The following is a 20328-nucleotide window of genomic DNA, read 5'->3' as shown; positions in this document are numbered from 1 at the left end:
CCTGACAGTTAAGTCCAGTCATGAATGGCTCTGGGGTTGCGGCACTCATCTCGCTTTACTGGCCGAGGGAGCCGACGTTTGTCCGCAAACAGTTTTTCTGAGTCATGTGGCCAGCATGACTGAGCCGCTTCTGGAGAAACCAGAGCAGCGCACAGAAATGTTGTTTACCTTCCCACTGGAGTGGTACCTATTTAACTACTTGCACTTTGACGTGCTTTTAAATTGCTAGGTTGGCAGGAGCTGGGACCGAACAATGGGAGCTCACCCCGTTGTGGGGATTTGAACCACCAACCTTCTGATCGGCAAGCCCAAGGCTCAGTGGTTTACACCACAGCGCCACCTGCAAGTGCCACCCGCAAATATGAATACATAGAAGTTCATAAATTAAAAATAGATAGTTCACTTAAACATTTTCATCCTATGCTGCAACATATCTGTAACAGCAGCTTTTAGGTGAAAAAACAATACATGGCAGATGCCATACTGAGAAGGCTAGAAATGAGGCTCCATTTTATCTCAAATGATAAAATGGCCATAGCTGTCAACTTTTCCCTTTTTTAAGGGAAATTCCCTTATTCCGAATAGGATTCATCACAAGAAAAGGGAAAAGTTGACAGCTATGAACAACAGCAGTGAATAATATTTTCCTAAACCAGGCCAACCATCTTCTTGTGAGAAGATAAATCAATTTACACGGACACTGACCAGAAACTGAATGCACTGAAAAAGATGACACAATAGTACTTTTTGTTAGTTCTCCACTAGGGTTAAGACAATTAAGGAGAATCACACACGTTTCTATAGTTCTATGTTAGGACTTTTTGAAACAAGACAAATATCCTTAAGATGCAAATGGACCAAACATCTTATTGAGTGAATTGGTATTTTCACAAGAATTACAAATGGATAAATTTTGTGCAATATAAAGCTTTTAAAAAGGGGATTTCTTTTTCAACCAAAGAGGGTAAGTCCAAAGAATTAAAGGGAAACCAGCATACCTGTTTAAAGCTGTGTTTGTACTCCTTGCAAGCAGTTTCAACTGTAAACTTTGTACTGAATATATTACAAAGTTTTGCACCATAGCCATTACGACCACCTGAAAAAAACAAAGGAAAAACTGTTAGAAAACTATTAATCCCAAAATTTTGCTTGTCCTACTAAACATTTCCTAATGATACTAAGTGTGCACAAGGGATTCCAGTAAGTATACACATTATGTATTAATGAAGGAACAGGAACTGTCAGCTCGAGGAATGCCAAATTAAATCTTGCACATACTTTATTGCCAAGCGAAGTATTTCCCTTCTATCAAAAATAAACCAATCATTACAAAATGACGACAACAAATTAGTATTAGTCCTCTAATAGGTTCTGAACAAAATGTTTACCTGTAACTTTTTTCTCATCATCATCATAATTGCTGGAAGTTAACAGCTGTCCAAAGATTAAGGCAGGAACATACATCTTTTCTACCTTGTGTTCCACGACTGGAATGCCTTTTCCATTATTCCAGATACTTATAATATTTGATTCACTGGAGATGTAAATAAATATTTTGTCAAAAAATATTTTGTCGCACAATGTTGAATTTGCATACACTTACACACACACTGTTGCTGTCTAATAGGAACAGGGAGAATTCCTCTGTACCAGGAAAAGTGAGTACTGATCACACTGTACTCAATCTCTTTTCACAGAAAAGGTATCCACACATTTCCCCCCATAACCTTACTTTAAAAAAAGAAAAGAAAAAAAGAAAGCTCAGGTTTCAGGGCACCTTCCAGGCAAAAGATAGAAGTGTAACTCACGGATTTCACAAATACAAAGCCATCCTTAACCCAAGCTTACTCAGTTTTCACATTGACTACAGCCTTGAAATACTTTACAGTCATACCTTCAACCTCGAATGCCTTGGCTCCTGAACAAATCGGCTCCCGAACGATTAAAACCCGGAAGTGAGTGTTCCGGTTTTCAAACGTTCTTTTGGAAACCAAACGTCTGATGGGGCTTCTGATTGGCTGCAGGAGCTTCCTGCAGCCAATCAGAAGCTGCGCTTTGGTTTTTGGATTGCCAAGGGGTGGAAAGGAGATAAAATTCCATCAAAAGAGGATTGGCAAGTTAAACTACTTGAATAAATGAAACTAGTGAATATGATAGAAAAGGTCAGGGATAGAACGACCCAAAAGTTTAAAAAGGAATGGAAGATCTATAGGCAATATTTAAAAGAACATTGTCCCCATATTAAAACTTTAGAATGCTTTGAATAACTCTCGGAATTGCATAAGGTATAAAGAACACAAATAAGATATAATACAGGTTAAGTTTATTGAAAAATAGAGGCAGGTAACAAGGAAACAAAGAACCCACACCAAGGAGGTTGGAAGTTGATGGCTGAAATGTGTTTGTGTTTTCACATTGTACTGTTTTCTTTTCTTTCTTTTTCTTTCCTTTTTGCGAGTTATGTGCTATGTTTGTCCCCCCCTCCCCCACTGTGTGTCTGTTTCGATTATAAACTAATAAAGACTGAATTTAAAGAAACAGCAGTAGCCGTGCTTTGGTTTTTGAACGTTTTGGAAGTTGAACAGACTTCCGGAACGGATTCTGTTCAACTTCCAAGGTACAACTGTATATACATACTATAAGATGGAAACAAAGAACTATGAGCAGACAGAAACAATGTATTTGGGCTAAAGCACAAATTCTGAAAGGGCAGTGCCAAAGTAACCAGGGTTGTCTTAAGATTTACACTATATAAAAATGAATTAAGGAAAACACAGGCTGTAGGCTATAAACTGTAGCAAGCAATGAACAGACCCGAGAATAAACTTGTGCAAAGTCTTACGCAAGAACTGTTCTGAACTGGGTCACTTTTAGCATGTATTGCTATTCCACCAAGTGAAGACCCCTTCCATGAAAAAATGCTTTCTGCTAGTGGAAATGCACCTTTGGTGTTACATGTATGTTTTTTTGCTTTAAAAAAACAAAACTGTTCGTACAAATGAAAATCTGCATATGTTGAGTACTCAATGAAGTAATCTCTTAAAATGTACTCAGTTTTATATCACATCCATAAAAACAGGGGCAATTGCCTACTGCAGACTTAACATTCAAAATGTCTTCCTGCTATGAAATTCAAAACTCTCCCCACTATTTTAACTGCCTTTTCTATGAATATGCATTTTAACATTCCTTCACTCTAAGTACTCTAAATAATGCAAGCCAAATTTTACTTAAACATATCAACTACAAAAAAATGAATGCCCTTTTCTCAGGTAAATTAGAAAAAGAAATTTACTTACGGATCAATTGATATTTTAATACATGTCATATTCTTATCCCTCTGTTTATTGTCTGCTGCATTTACTAAAAACGAATAAACATTTCTTAGTGGCAGTAAAAAAATACTTTACCTAGTTAAATATCCAACCAACTTCAACTAGCTAAATATTTTTGTATTCACATGCAACACATGCTATACCTCTGAGAAACTTTAACACATCATATGATCTTCCTGAAACAGCCCACTGAGTTCATTCAGACCTTTCTAGTATGTTACTTATCACTGCACTCACTTATTTCATTCTGATGTCAGTGGCCCCAACTTTATTCTTTTAGTTTTTCTACTTTTTCAATATCAAACATAATACCAATGGATAGGTCACACATTATGCCAGTGCCAATGTGATGTGATCCCTGGCATCTGAAATGCTGGAGCTCACAAATCTAGAAGAGAAATCTGTGACTCCCGAATTCATGGATGATGTTCGCAGGCATAAGAGTAAATCAGTAAAAGGCTACTCAAATGTACCAGTTAATTCACCTTAAGAAATACTAGTCACAAAATACACTACAACGCACTTCTAGTTAGTTTATCCAGTACTTAATGGCATTATGACGTGAAGAATGCCATTGTGACACATACATTTTGTTTTAATTTTTTGCTGTTGCTGTTTCCACTATTTTTCATTGTGATTTAATGCTGCAATTCTTAATTGCTTCTCCCTTTCACTTCCCCTCCACACCAAACACATGGCTATTAGCCACCAGTGACAAGCAACTGTGCCTTGTTTCTAGGACACCAAAGAAGGATATAAGCTGAATTATCCTGTTTAGTACTACCCCATAAACATCCATTCAGAAGTAAGCTCCATTGATTTCAATCAGGGATACTCCTAACTAAGTGGTTATAGTATTGGAATCTCAGTAGTCTGACACGTAGTTTTAGTTACATGATTACAAAGTTTTTCATGTGACAAGACATCATACACACATATATAATCCTTCCCTGCCTCTATTAGATCTGGCAATATTAAATTTTAGTTTAATTCCCCGAAATCATTAAAACAGTACTCTGGCCCTCTAAAACAAAATCCCTTTACTGAACTAAATATTATGAATTTAGCCTAAATGTGGACAAATCATGTTTTAGAAACTAGACTAAAAGGGAAATTCTCAGCCAATTTGACAGAGCTCCTGTGTTGCACAACAGTCTAATTCAATTTGCGAGATTTATTCTAATAATGCATCTTTATGCTAGGAAATTCCTGTTGAAATTCTGCCTGCAAAAGAGCTATGAAATGTGTAAGAGCCAGCTAATAAAATGTGGTAACTCTACTTGCAATTTAGTAAATTGTGTGGAATAGCATGATTAAAGGACCAGCCATACTTTGGTTACTGAATATTTCTGTGCCATTGAACAGTAAACTTCACAGACCATTTATTTTAACAGAAAAAGTTGTCAGACATCTCAGTCCTCTTTAGTTATGCTACAGAGGTGGTGGTGGGGGGAATAATATAGGCTTTCAGATGAATAAAATGGTCTAAAATCAAGTATTATGATTCAAAGTGAGGATCAGGATGACAATTTCCCAGCTTTTTAGTATGCTTGAATATTTTAGCTAGCATGTGCCAATAGCTAATATGAAATGACAACAAAATAAATAAAATTGTACATGATATTGGTGATGGTACAGTAGTACTTTTGCTGAAGTTACTATTGAGCTAGATTCCTGATGTAAAATTATTGCAAGCTTGTAAATATCCACTCACTAGTCACCTGTGGCAAGTAATATTTATCTTCAGATGACCAGGGTAAGGAATCTTTACAAAAGTTGGCATTTTTATCTTCTTAGGTTCACAGACAATCAACCTGGACATGGGCGAATAGGAGGCTGGTAAAATACTTTATGAGCTAATAACTTGTCTTGATTTATTTGTGAGCCTCAGTTATGGTGCTCCCAATGCCGCCCTAATCCTTGATCATACAAAATGTAAAACTGAAAACCTCACCAATGCATAGTTCTAGTGTTCCACATAAAATTAAAGGAATTTTAGGCTGCTGTGATGGTACATGGCCATTATAATTATGATTAGGAGACAGGGAATAAGCTGTAGGATTCCCCTCCACCCTTATCAATGGTACGGTGTTATGCAGTGGTGAGTTTCTTGAATCAGCAAGAGGTTATACTAGATGACCCTAGAGGTCCCTTACAATGCTGAGTTCCTCAAAAATTACTATGGTTAACTCTGAACTGACTGCACTCCTTATGTACCATTTGGATCTTTGCAAATTCTGGACTGGAAATACACACTGAACATTAATAAGTTCAAAATTAGTATAAGCCCAAGTCATAGCTAAGAGCAGCAGGGGTTGAATGGAGGAAATTTGTAAGTGTATGACCCTGAAAGAAGGGAGCATGCAATCCCACAATCTGTTTTTACTCTTTATCATGGTTGATTACTAACATGTTTTTACTAGTTCTAAACTCTTCTAAATTATTCCATTGTAAGCACTTTGAAAATGCTGAGGATGGCAGAATATCACAATTATAAACACTTACCAAGAATTTCATCGAAGATCTTGTATAAGCCAGGTACATAGGTAATCTCTCTACAATTCATTCCTATATCTTCATCAAACACCCACATCAGCTACACACACAAAAACAAGAGTTTACTTTACTGAACTTTAAAATAAATATTTACTGCTATTACTTTAAATATTCACAGAACATATTTATTTTCAATTCTCAGCACTGTTTTTTCTCCGTATCCCTCCCATACATTTGGACTGACATGGGGGGGGGGGGGAACCACACAGAAACATTGCTTGATACCTTCAGCTACAATATAAATACTTGCTTTAAATAAAGAGAAAAATAAAAATTACCTGAGTTACAGGTTCCACCGAACCAATGTATGTATCAGGACGGAGAAGAATATGCTCAAGCTGAGTCTTTTTCTGATAAACTCTCTCAACAGACATCTTCTTTGAATCATTCTTATTCATGTGTTCAGGTTCTTCCTTTTTTGAAGCATTATTCTGATTATCAAAAAGCGTCTGAAATAAAAGGAGGAAAGGTAACCAAACTACACGGATTCATCCCAACTGTTCTACAACCGCAAGTAAGAACCATTTCCATGAATAAAATAACTACAGCTTTCTAATTCTTCATTGTGCAAAGACTTTGGGCTAGTAGCAATGTTTGTTGCCACTAGGGGAAAAGATACAAACCAAGAGGGAACTTTCTTGATGCATAGAGGACATGCCTCCATATTGTTGGCTTTTATAGAAGAGTTTTTTTAAAATAATATAGGAATTTATCTGACCACCTTCTGCACTTTCTACTAGGTCATGTTAAAGATTTCTCTCCACCCCCTCTATACAGGAAACATCAACACACCATAATGCAAAATGTTAAAAGTGCCCTCACTTTTAAAAGGGAGGGAAAGTGTCATATAGGGTTGGTTCAAAGGTTAACACCAAACCATGGTTTGGCACTAGGTGAACGAGCCTTCAGCTCACACACTCCATACTCCGCAGGTTCCCAGTTGGTAGCAAAATGTATATTTTGATATTTAACCCAAAGCAGCACCGGTTGTCACAAACTAGGGAGAGAACAACGGAGAAGAAGGAACATGTAGGCCTGTGACACCTAAAAGGCTCAGGGCAAAATTGTGGTTTAGTTTTATCTCTGAAACAGTGTTTGAAATTAGCCATGCTCAAAGCGCCTTTTGCAACTGGTGCAGGTCCGATTGCAGGTTGGCAACTGACATCTCCACCTGGCTTTCTTAAGCAGGTAAGCCAAAGAGCTTATTTATTGCATTTAAACCCCACTTTCTTTTTGCAAGGAGTATATAGTTCAACCATCCCCCCCCCCAAGCTTATTTGATGTTTCAATGTATTGTAAACAGCTTCAGATTTTTTTTTCTTTAAAATATAAAGTGGTATATACATGACATGAATAACAACAGCAACACCAGCAACCCCACTGAAAAAGTAGCACTGGAACCTAATTCAAAGTGCTAGCTACCTTCAGAATGGGGAAGAACCTTCATACCTGCTTTAGAGCAGTCCATGGCCTAAACATGCTAAGAAGTTGTTCTCCCCATATGATCTCTTCCTCAGCACACACATTTGGCTACGATACCATCTTGGCTGTGAGTCCTGGAAGGCCTGCTCCCTGCCTTGCAGGCCTTTTTCCTCCTTGGGTGAACAGGGCCCTGACTGACTCCAGCTACAAAAGCTGAGGCTGCTGAGCAGACTCTTTGTGGCTGAGGTATGTTTCAGGGAAGGTGTTTTTTTTTGGGGGGGTGTTGCTGTTTTATATCTTCATTTTAGATCTTATTATGATTTATGTGGAAATTATTTAAACTGGTTGGGTACTTTTTGATTTTTTAAACATTATTTATGACTTCTATGATTGCAATTAAAGTATTTTTTTATATTGTAAGCCACCTTTGAGCAATGTGTTAACTATGGAAAGGGGAAATACAAATGAAATTATGTATGCATGAATATGTACACAGAATAGCGTATCTGAAGGTTTAAAAATGTGACAGGACCAGAAACTCTGGCCTACATCTCACTTTAAACTAGAGTAAGGTAAAGGTAAAGGGACCCCTGACAGTTAAGTCCAGTCACGAACAACTCTGGGGTTGCGGCACTCATCTCGCTTTACAGGCCGAGGGAACTGGCGTTTGTCCACTTCACAGACAGCTGTTCTGGGTCATGTGGCCAGCATGACTAAGTCACTTCTGGCGCAATGGAACACCGACACCATGGCAGCGCAGTACTACTTAACTATAATTTAAAGGTGAACCACACAGAGAATCATGGTCGCTTCACTCCTCCCCTATTCCTGCTGCTCTGTTCGTAAGAGCTAAGCCATGGTTTGCCTTAAGGTAGTCTGAACTCAGAAGTGTGATTTGTCTCTCTCCCGAAGCACAAGCTGTAACCAAGTTCATAGCTCATGGATTACGGGGAGGGTGGGGCAGAGAGAAACCACAAGCCCAGCTTCAGACAGAACTCCAATACAAACCATGGTTAGGCTCCCGTAATGCTGCAGCAGCACAGAAGGAGTGAAGCGGCTGTGATTTTCTCCCTGCGCACCAGCATGCTGCATTTTAAGACATAGTTAAGCTTAACCAGAATTCCAAGTGGTATGTGAATATGGCCAGTCTTATTGTTGTTCCAAGGTTGTAAAACACTTTGTAATGGCAAATTCTTATTATGTTTTAGACAGATATGAAACATATTATTTCAGCAGCCTTGTGAGATTCCAGATCAGATAAAGCTCTTATGCCTTTAAAGCATTGTGCCTTTTTCAACTATTTCTTGGAGGTGTGGTCAAAGATATATTTTAAACTGCACTGAAGTCTCTACTATGAGGTTTAATATTTTTTTTATAACTACAGCTGCTGCCTCACTTTTCCTACCTCTCATTGTACGAGAACACCAAAATAGCACTTTAAAAAACCACACCAAACCAATGAGTACAGTACTAATGGTAATGTTGGGTTTTAATTCACAAAGGCTAAGGCTGCAATCCTATGACTTGCGACTTACTCCTAAGTCAGCATACATAGATCCAAGATGTAAATGTGTTAAATTGGCTTGAGGACAGGAAAGGCTTCTAATCATAAGTTGAAAGAATAGTTGGTTTGTTCTCAAATGGTGAGACACTTATCATTACCTTTAAAGAAACCACCTTTTATTAGTTCCTAGCAAAATGAGATTTCTTTAAGGTCACAAGTACATAGGGTATAAACTATTCTGATGTTCATGATTCAAACACTTTACAACTCCATCAGAAGAGAAGCTGTCTTATAATATCTTAAAGTGATGTTCCTTAACGTACACACGAACCACATTATTTTACAAAACTATGGAACAGATGGTCCAGATCAGGTTCGCAGCTTTAACAGTAACACATTCTCTGTATTATCTCCTTGATCAACAACTAATCACAGATGGAAACATTTAAATATCTGCAGCCCTATACATCTCTTTGGGCACAGATGTCACCTGTTATATATGCTTGCAAGAAGAAAGTATTAGTCCATCTTCAGCTGCCAGCAGCTCTGGGAATTAAGGCTGCATTTGTTCCACCACTTCATAAATTAAATGCAGTTTTGGACTTGGTCTGCATGTCAGCTGTATTGTTTGTATGTGTCACTTGAGCATAGTAATAGATACAAGCTTTTCGAATGTCAGTGTGATTTCAAGCAAGCAAATGTATGGCCAGCAAAAGATGGATAGATGGATAGTACACATGTAACACTAACCCATGGTGTAGTGCTATGTGCATGAGCTGGAAAAAGCCTGAAGACACATGCACACCCCATGAGATTTTTACAGTGTTTACTTTAAGTTTCCATGCAACCTGGCTTTTAGGTATCTGAACTAAGTATCATGGTTTAAAATAAATACTGATAGGTTTCTAAACAAAACAATTTCAAACCAGTCGTGAAGCTGGCTTGATAAATCAAAATTTGTTTTAAATCGTTGCCTATTTGGCTGCTACATTAACAAGCCAGGATTTGTGGAAAGTAAAATTCCATCAGGCCATGTGGGAGGGGAGCATACAAGTCAAGGCTCAGACATAGAACTAAGCCAAGTTTTAGTGCTACATACATACATACAAGCCTATTATTTCTTTCTTTTAAACTCTGAGCAAAAATGGATGAAGTCTTAATATTTTGTTTACATTTCTTTTTTTCTTTCCCTTCTATAAGAGGCCGCATGGATCAAATCTACCATGACTATATGCGTATTTGCTCTGGTTCTGTATTCAAGGAATGTGCTATTCCAAGATGTATTACTGGCATGATGTGCAGAAACATTCAACGTGAGAGTGCAGAAAATGAGGTCTTGCACAGGAAGCACAATAAAAGCTCTAGTTGTGTACCAATCTCCTTGCTTAAGGGGTTTTTGATATGACAAAAAAGTTTTGCTAGAAAAGCTAATGTTTATGTACGTAAAGTTAATGTACTTAAGGTCTGTATATTCCTTTTACAGATATAGTCTCCCCAACTTCTTTAATATGCTGTAAATTGTAACCCCCTTGGCAAAGATACAAATTAGATTAGAGCAGATACCTCCCCTTGGAGATATAGAACATTACATCCAGTACTCACAATGGGGAAAATCACTGTGAATCATTTCCAGTTTTAACTTTAATATTTATTGAAAAGAAATAGTTTACTCAACTTCCACAATTTATTCAGAAAAGTTTTGAGTGTATAACTTGTTTTTTTTAAAAAAATGTAATTAAGTTATTACACTAATATCAAAACATATTTAACAGGTATACACAATTGGGGGCGGGGGAGTTCTATTTAAGGATCCTAACTCCACTGTTTAATGGTGTTATCCATAAGAAATTCCATGCCAAGGACGCATGTACTAGTTTAACTCTGAAATGTAGTCACAATAAATAGTAATAATCTGTCAAAGACACCTTTGAACATGAATTCTTCCTTTAGCAGAGAGCTCACAATGTCTAGTGTTTGAGGCCTTGCCAATTTTTATCTATGCAGAATCACAATTTTAATACAAATATTGTAAAGCAATGATAGATCACTTTGAAAGCTGAAAGAACAAGAACTATGGAAGTAGCAGACAATTACAACTATACACACAATACACACAAATAGCAATACTTTTTAGGAAAATGATTTAGTGCTCATGCATCACAAATGAAATAAACCCAGCCCTCAACTACTAAATTCAAAGTGCAAGTTCAAAGATAGTTGGGACTTTAGCTGGAACACTAATGCCATTGTGTCCATACTAAATGTTTTGCTCAATTTGCATTTCTGTACATATTTTTTTTTAAAGCTAGGGGAGTTAATACATCATTCCAAATAGTGATCCTTATTACAGCTCCACTTTCAAAGTTAATTTATTAAAGAAGAAAGACTAGAAAGCACTTAAGAATGACATTCCCTCAACACTTTCCACTGGCTGCATACATGCACCTGCAAGTGCATCTGATAGATCTATGAGATTGACTAACTCTTTCAAATGGCAAGTAGGCATATCTATCATCAAGTCAATCTGCTCATCATAAGGTGGGTACCACTGTTAAATGAAGCACCAAGGTGAAGACCATCCCTGCTCACAAATCCACTCATACAGTCCAGTCTACTGCTTGACAAAGCAAACTGGGACATTTACATTAATATCAGTTCTGCTCTTTGCACATGTCAACTGTTCCTCCAGCAAGTACAACACAAGAACAAGGAATAGTTTGCCCTCCTGGTTATAGAAACATAGCCTACTTGTCAGCAAGGGTTGCAATATTCCACGAGTTGCCTGGTGCCTTATTTTTAAAGCGTTGCTGCCACTATGTACCTAAAAATAGGCATTCTGGGGCACACATAGAATTTGCCACTTTTCAATTTATAAAGAATAGCAACATTGTCTTTCCTTTACAGCACACCTAAAAGTGGAATGGAAATATTTTTGTTTTCAAAACAACAGTCCTAATGAAGTTAGGGTAGTAACATTGTATTACTACATGAAGCTCTAGAGTAGCAGCAAGCCTGTCTTGAAGAAAACTGCTCCTTTACACCATTGTGCTGTGTTGCCTTTTCTTGCCAGTTACATTAAGGAAGTGACCCTGGTTTGAACTCTCTGCTGAACAAGAGAAATAGAAGTAAATGACTGATTGGGGAACTGTATCCATTCAGTTATCGCCTCCCTCCTGGGGTCTTTCCAAATGGGATTTCTTTCAACTGGGCCAGAAACAGCATATCACAACCTCTAATCTTAAAACCCATCGTATGGCTTCATGACCACTTAACTCTCCCTTTCCCACTATATTTTCCCCACCAGAATACTCACTGTATTTTTATATCAAGATCCAAAAGCTTATCCTCTCATAATTTACCTATTTTGTGTAGGGATGGAGCTAAAGGACCCCCGTTTTCAGAAAACTGATAAATCCCAAATTCTTATTACTAGTTCAGGTGTGAATTCTGCAGTGGCCCAGCTGGAGAGACAGTTCACTTTCAGCCTGCTAGTTCAATGCTTTGGCTAGACGCGAAACAAATATTAGAGGCCTTAAAAACTGTTTCAACGTTTCCACTCTGCAGGAATTGCGGGGTGGGGAGACCCCTCTTCTTATCAACTGATCAACAGAAACAAAATAGCCATGTGATCTATAGCTTGTACTCAAGAAGCACACAGAGTAAGAGTCAGTAACACAAGTGGGTGCCACATACCCCCCCCCTTTAACTCTGCGAACCCCTGGCAGGCCACACCCCCACCCCCAAAAAAGCCAGCAAGTGAAGGTCCCATAGCACCAAAGCCAAGGGATCCCATTCCCTCGCCGGAATCAGCAAACACCCAAGCCTGTACTTTCCACCCTGGAAGCAGCCTAGTCCTCCCCCTTCTCCCTTTCTCTCTGCATCCCCATTCTCCATCCCTGCAAGCATCTTCGCCGCTCCTCCATTATTTTCCCCGAGGCCTTCCGCCTCCCGTTTCCAGCCAAGCCTGTTAAAAGAAAGCAACACCGCCGAGTAGGGAAATCGAAAGAAAATGCCAAGGCAACTTACCACCCAGGTTAAACCCCCGCTGCCGCCGCCGCCTCCTCCTCCTCCACCACCTCCTCCTCCTCCGCCGCCGCCGCCGCCTCCTCCTCCACCACCACCTCCTCCTCCTGATTTTGCCATTTTTTGGCCCTCACCTCAGTATAAATAATTATAAATATATATATATCTACAAAAGCCTTTTTTTTCCCCCAAAAAAAGAAAAGTGGGGGGAGGGGAGAGGGAAGCCACCCGCGGCCGGCACAGGGCTGCAGGCGCGCGCACGCACACACACGCTTCTCTCATGCACCGCAGATTTGGGAGGGGGGGCGGCGGCGTGTGTGTATGGGGGGTGGGGGGTGTTCCTTCCCACAGAGAAAGATCCTTTTCCCACCCAGCGCGCGCGCCCGCGCGCCCTCACACACACACGCACGCACGCGCAGTCCGACGGGCCCCCAAGGTTGCCCTCACGCTAATGCGCGCGCGCGCATCCACACAACGAACAACCCCCCCACACACACGTTTTTTCCCCTCTCTCTCACACACACTCTCTCGCTTTGTGGGCCGCGCGCCCGCCCGGCCGCGCGAACACTCACACCGCAGGCTCTCCTCCCTTGTCCCTCCTCCCTTCAAGCCTCCAACGCGCACGCGCGCGCCCACGGCCACGCGCGTAGTACCAACCCCCCCCCCCGCCCTTTCCTGTCTCTATAGCTGGAGCTGAGGGCCACGGACGTTTTATTTCACGTTTGAGCTTTTCACCTCGGCCTAAAATAGATAGATAAATAACGGCCGGCCGTCTGAAGGACGTAGTGTGTGTGTGTAGAAGGGTGACAAAAAAAACACCTCACACACAAACACACCCGGCCCGTGAGGGACCAGAATATGTCTTTTTTTTTTTCAGAGAGCTTTTCCGGCGCTGTTCTCGGCGGAAATGTCGGGCGGCGGCAGCGTAGACGAGACCCGGCTTGAGGACCTCGTCCACACGGGCAGCTGAGGAACCCGCTCGGCTTCGAATTGGGAAGGAAGGACCCGCGGAGGAGGGCTCGGGGCGGAATTAAAAGGCCGCCTGGCCTAACCGCCACAGGCTCCCTGCAAGCGCCGAGGCCCCAAAGCCTCAGACAATAACTGCGCTGCCCCTCCCCCCGCCCCACCGCCGTCCAGCATAAACCACCGCAGCCACCGAGCACTCCCGGTTCCGCCCTTCCCTTCCCTGTCAACCAATTAGTGCAGCGCAAGTCTCATTTTCGGCCAATCGTTTAAAAAGAAAAAGGCCCCGTCAAACGGGCGTGCCTACGTCACCGCGTGCGGCAAGAAGACGCCTGCAATCGCTTGTACTTCCCCAATTGTGGTGAGGCGAGCCGCCAGGCCATGGCGCTGAGGTAAAAAAAAAGCACGGGAGAGCCGCTGGTGCCTGGTAGCTGCTCCCTTCAGCTCCGGGGGTCCCGGCCCAGGTCAGGGACAAGGCCTAACCTCCCACCTACTGAACTAAGCTAAGCGCTTTACGTACTACTGGACCCAATGGGACCCGCGTAAACACGCATAGGGAAACACGTGTATAGCGATTCCTGTTCCTACATGGGTTTGTGCACTTGGGAGCAGCTCTTCAAAACATGCCCGTGAGGAAGGACTGTTCCCAAACACGATAAATCATAGAATTGTAGAGTTGGAAAGGGACCACGACGGTCATCTAGTGTACCCCCCCCCCCAATGCAGGAATCTCAGCTAAAGCATCTATGATAGATGACCTCTGCTTAAAAACCTCCAAGGAAGGAGACTCTGCCACCTCTCGTGGGAGTCTGTTCCACTGCTGAACAGCTTTTACTGTCAGAAAAAAAAATTTCTGAACGTTTAGCTGGAATCTGCTTTCTTGAAGCCATTGGTTCAAGTCTCCAGAGCAGGAGAAAACAAGCATGCTACCTTTTCCATGTGGTAGCCCTAAAGATATTTGAAGATGGTTATCATATCTCCTCTCAGTCTCCTCTTTTCCAGGCTAAACATGCCCAGCTCCTTCAAGCGCTGCTCGTAAGGCTTAGTTTCCAGACCCTTGATCATCTTGGTTACTCTGCACGCATTCCATGTTCAACATTGTGGTTAAATTGTGGTGCCCAGAATTGGACATCGTGTTCCAGGAGTGGAACAGAGTGGTCCTGTTACTTCCCTTGGACACTATACTTCTCTTGATGCAGCCCACAATAGCATTAGCTTTCTTTGGTGCTGCATCACACTGTTGACACATGCTAAGCTTGTGGTCCCCCAAGACCCCTAGATCCTTTTCACATGTACTGCTAGTAACCCAGGTGTCCCCCATCCTATATTTGTGCAGCTGGCTCTTCCTGCATAAGTGCAGAACCTTAAATTTGTCCATATTGAAATTCATTTTGTTTGCTTGCGCCCAGTTCTCCAATCTGTTAAGTTCATTTTGAATTCTGATTCTGTCTTCTGCAGCATTAGCTACCCCTCCCAGTTTGGTACCGTCAGCAAATTTGATGAGCATCCTGTCAATTTCTTCATCCAAGTCATTTATAAAGATGTTGAATAACGACGAGCCCAGGACGGAACCTCCGACACCCCACTTCTCGCTTTTTTTCTAAGATGAGGAACCATTAATTAGTACTTTTTGGATTCAGTCAGTCAACCAACTATGAATCCACCTAACAGTTACCTTGTTCGACCCACATTTTATCAGTTTCCTCACAAGAATAAATGGGGGACTTTCTCAAATGCCTAACTGAAATCAAGATACACCATGTCCACAGCATTTCCCTGATCCACCAAGTTTGCAATTCCATAAAAAAAGAAAAGAAATCAGATTGGTCTGGCATGACTTGGTTTTGAGAACCACGGTGGATCTTAGTAATCACAGCATCCTTTTCCAAATGCTCACAGACCAACTGTTGAATTATGTGTTCTAGGATTAATGGTATCAATGTCAAGCTCACCAGTTGATAGTTACCTGGGTCTTCCTTTCCCCCCTTTTTGAAGATGGGGACATTTGTCCGCCTCCAGTCTGTAGGGACTTCACTTGTTCTCTCTCCAACAATTCTCAGGCTCTGAAATTACACCCAGAAGCTCCTTTAGTACCCTTGGATGCAGCTCATCAGGCTCTGGAAATTTAAAGTAGCTAGGTGTTCCCATACTACCTCTTTTCCTATCTTGGGCTGCAGCTCCCTCCTTACATCATTTATCTATGACTCTGAGATTAAGAATCTCATGCTCTACTAACTGAGCTATCCCATACGAATCTGAGATAAATATTTCATCAAACACCTTCAGTTTATCCTTTTCTCCCCCCTGCCCTTTCAGTGGTACTTTCCTGGGTTTGTGCCATTTTTCTCAAGGGCAGTCTGCTGAATCTTAAACTAAGTCAGGATGTTACAAGAACATGGATAACTGTGGCACAACTATGTTTTGTCTAGGAGGAGCTGCGTCTGTTACAGAAAGGCCTTTTGTGCACAAATACATCCCAAGCAAACCAAAGACCTTCCCAGAACCAGCTAATAGCAGCTCCATGTTATGTGGATTAAGCTTCAGTTTATTATTTCTCATCTAGCCATTACTGATTCCAAGCTGTCATGTCTGATTCAGGTATAAAGAAAATATAGTTGGGAGTCATTAGCATATTGTTCACATCTCATTCCCATTCTCCAGACAGTTTCATCCAGAAGTTTCATGTAAATGTTTATGTAAGATAAAAACTTGAGGTTTCAAAGCACAAGTGCCATAGCACCAAACCACAGTTCCCTCAGTCTTCTGGAATGTGCACACCAGGAAGAAGCAGAACCACTGCAAAGCAGTGCCTCCTATCTCCATCCTAGAAAGATCATCCGCAAGGATTACATTTTTAGAATAATTGAAACAAGCTAATGAGAGGTCTAGGAGAAGCCACAAGACCACACTCCTCTGTTTTATGTATTTATTTTACTTATTAAATACATACACTTCCCTTCATCCAAAGATCACAGGGCGGTTTACAGTATAAAAACACAAAAATACAGAACATAATAACAAACAAAACAATACTGTCTGCCACCAGTTTAAAAGGCCATAGACTGTTTAATTAGCCAAAGGCTGGGAGAAAAGGGATTTGTTCTCCTGGCATCTTTCATCCATTGCAGATTATTTGTGAAGTGCCAAAGCCACACCTGAATACAGACTGAAATCAGATCAACTTCATCCAAGAGCACCCAGACATATGCAGACATAACTAATTCAAGCACATTTCTCCCAAGAAAGATTGGCAACCAGCCAGTATTTATTAAAATTCCCTGATATACACATATATAACCTTTCAAAATCCCCGTTCTCTGAAATTACTACAAATAAGGATCTGCATAAGGCACTACAAATGTTTATGTGTTGGAAACATAAACATATACACAAACATTTTATATGCTGCTCTTCTATGAAGAAGTAACTTGGCAGCCATTGCCTCTGGTTCAGAAGGTCTGGTTGAGAAAATGTGATACCATTGTTAAAACAGCTGCACTGCCTGCCCTACCTTGTCCAAGCCAGGATCAAAGTTCTTGTATTCATTTATAAAGCAAGTTAGATGTAGGGTACCTCAGGGATTACCTGAACACTTATATCCCAGCTTGATCACTGAGCTTATCTACAGGAGCATCACTGGCTGTTTAGAGCTGGCAAGCCTCCTTTGACAAGAAACCGAGCATTTGATGTCATCAGCCCATTCCTGTGGAATACTCAACAAACAGAGCTTTAGCAAGTGCCTTCTGTGCCAACTTTTACATGCCTGCTGAAAACTTTTCTATTCAGCCAGGCCTATGCAGGCAATTAAGAGTGCATTCCCCACAAATGGGTTACTGACCTTTGTTTTTAACTTTTAACTTGCTATGCATTTCTTGTATGGTTTTACCTTATTTTCCAGATCATCACCAGAGCCTGCAGAAAATGCAGAAATAATGGTCTATCACCCTACAGGACTAGACAGCCATGCATGTCAGGTCATGGGAAGAATGTGATGAGACATGCTTATGCATTCACGAGACTCTCAAATCAGGCTGTGGCAATACTGTGTTTCCCAAGGCACACAATTATGTTCCACCATTGTCAAACCAGTATTACAGCTTTCAGACATATGTTCCTGCTGTGCTCAATTCATATAATAAACCTTTATGGCTATGCACAACACCATTCATTTATTTACTGAAAGTATTTTTATGCTATACTTCAGCCAAAGAGGCTCCCAGAGCAGGCTTAAAATCTACAACACAAGACACACAAGGCAAAAGCAAACCCAGGTACCAGTTCTGAATGTTGCAAAGTTCTTAAAGCGATCAGCTGGGTCTCAACAGTTCAGGGAGAAAAGCAGCAAAAAATGAGCTAATCTCTCAGCAGAGTGGATGGAATAGCTCTGCTTCCCATCTGATGGAAAAGAAAAGCCACATTTCTTATATAAATGGAATATAGGACATTAAATGTGCTGCAGAACGAGTTGCTGGTTTTAGCCTAAGCTTTTATGAGTCTAGGTAGTTTCCTAGTCTATGGAAACCGATATCAATGGAGGCTGGGGGCCTTCCTACAGATAAGCGAAGGAAGTGTTTTACAATGGAGGTGGCTAGTTGATGGACTACAATTCCCATCATCCTTTACCAGTGGACATGATGGCTGGAGCTGATGGGAGTAGGAGTCCAACAACATTTTGAGGGCACCATGTTGGCTATCCCTCAGTGGCTGAACATTCCAGTCTCCAAGAATTAACATACTTTGACAAATATTGTTCAGAGTAGTTTAGACTACTAAGTTGCTGAATAACGAGTTCACTTGATTTGCATGGCTGACACTTTTGAAAAGAAACTACACCCCATATATAACATTAAAGCACTGATTTTATCTCATACAGTATTAGGTGTGATTTTGAAATGCTTTGGCCCGGCTGGTACTATTCACCTTGATTTTAGGACTGGGTCTGAGGACAAAACTCTCTTATTTTGGCTGCAACAGACTAACATGGCGATCCTCTCAGAAACTTTAGCATATTACTGGTATTCTTCTTTTTTTTTTTTTTACAATCCTGCTCCTTCACTGAACCTAACTCTAACCAAGTTTACCAGTCAGTTTATTCATCTCATAATCTATAACCTGCACAAACTAAATGTGTTAGTCTGCAAGGTACCAAAGCCAGAGGGTTGTTATTCTTCACTATATGACAACTTCTTATGGAATGATCTTTTCCGTTCTGTGCACAGTAGGTTCAAACCCATGGCGAGAATACCTGCAATTGAATTATCGGATTGCGGATCCCTTCTAGGTTTCCTAATATACAGGATGTTTGGACTGTACCGTTTTGAATTTATGAACTGTAAAGGCCCAAATAACATTCATAACACAAAGAATTATTTTCCTTTAAAAAGTGCAAATTTTCCCCAGTGCCCATCTCTTTATATTTTGTTTAACTTGGCCTCTTTACTAAGCTATGTTGCCTGCATGTAGACTTCTGCTCACATAAAAATCTTCCGTTAAATGGAGAACGTAAGTGCAGTTGTGTATGCCAAACAGAGTTCAAAATAGCTTATACTCTTGTATGTGTATAGGATGACCATAGTAAAATGTAGGGTTTGAAATTTGACTAGTGAATCTATTTCTAACATTTTTATTAAAAGGTTTTTAGTGATTTAAGCATGATTGCATTTGCAGAGCTTCAGTGTGCCTTTAGAAAGTCAATATAATAAGCAAAACATGTTTAGACCCTTATGATCACTTATGCAATATGGAGGATCATTTTTAACTTTCTGTCCATCCTTTTGAATGCCAAGACACCGGGTTGTATCCAATGTTAGTAATACTCAGAGTAGACCCATCAAAACAAATGGACATGACTTAGATCTATTAATTTCAATGGGTCTACTTGGAGTAGAACTTAGTTGGCTACCTCCCTATATACATGTCTATAATCGAGTTTAGTTTCACATTGGTTTTATAGAATCATAGTAGAGCTGAAAGGAATCACAAGCATCAACTAATCCAACTCCCTGCAATGTAGGAATCCCTCCAATGCGGGACTCGAACCCATGACTCTGAATTTTTTGTTGTTGTTTAGTTGTTTAGTCATGTCCAACTCTTCGTGACCCCATAGACCAGAGCACGCCAGGCACTCCTCTCCTCCACTGCCTCCCGCAGTTTGGCCAAACTCATGCTGGTGGCTTCGAGAACACTGTCCAACCATCTCGTCCTCTGCCGTCCCCTTCTCCTTGTGCCCTCCATCTTTCCCAACATCAGGGTCTTTTCCAGGGAGTCTTCTCTTCTCATGAGGTGGCCAAAGTATTGGAGCCTCAGCTTCACGATCTGTCCTTCCAGTGAGCACTCAAGGCTGATTTCCTTAAGAATGGAGAGGTTTGCTGTTCTTGCAGTCCATGGGACTCTCAAGAGTCTCCTCCAGCACCATAATTCAAAAGCATCAATTCTTCAGCGATCAGCCTTCTTTATGGTCCAGCTCTCACTTCCATACATCACTACTGGGAAAACCATAGCTTTAACTATACGGACCTTTGTTGG

At 40.8% G+C, this 20328-nt stretch overlaps 1 protein-coding gene and 1 long non-coding RNA gene across 7 annotated transcripts in view; one reads left to right on the top strand and one right to left on the bottom strand.

Moving 5' to 3' along the window:
• Window positions 1–15823, bottom strand: part of TOP2B (DNA topoisomerase II beta) — a 44783-nt gene extending 28960 nt beyond the window's left edge. The window contains exons 1-6 of one of the 6 annotated variants that reach the window (XM_081883123.1): window positions 15770–15823; window positions 6170–6340; window positions 5841–5931; window positions 3300–3363; window positions 1389–1534; window positions 999–1096 (exon numbers count right to left, since the gene is read on the bottom strand). In XM_081883123.1, coding sequence (XP_081739249.1) covers window positions 999–1096; window positions 1389–1534; window positions 3300–3363; window positions 5841–5931; window positions 6170–6340; window positions 15770–15808 — 609 coding nt within the window. In that variant the 5' untranslated portion in view covers window positions 15809–15823. Of the gene's footprint in view, window positions 1–998; window positions 1097–1388; window positions 1535–3299; window positions 3364–5840; window positions 5932–6169; window positions 6341–12843; window positions 13159–15769 lie in introns of those variants that run through there. The other 5 variants (XM_081883122.1, XM_081883121.1, XM_081883120.1 and 2 more) reach the window with 5 other exon arrangements.
• LOC309353825 lies at window positions 13413–17912 on the top strand. Its single transcript, XR_014162030.1, has 2 exons — window positions 13413–14195; window positions 17702–17912. It is a non-coding gene; the product is annotated as an uncharacterized lncRNA (long non-coding RNA).
• Window positions 17913–20328: the final 2416 nt, after the last annotated feature.

This window comes from Podarcis melisellensis (assembly GCF_964234715.1).
Source record: "Podarcis melisellensis genome assembly, chromosome: 12".
Classification (NCBI taxonomy): Eukaryota; Metazoa; Chordata; class Lepidosauria; order Squamata; family Lacertidae; genus Podarcis; species Podarcis melisellensis.
This window is presented reverse-complemented; position numbering and strand designations above follow the sequence as displayed.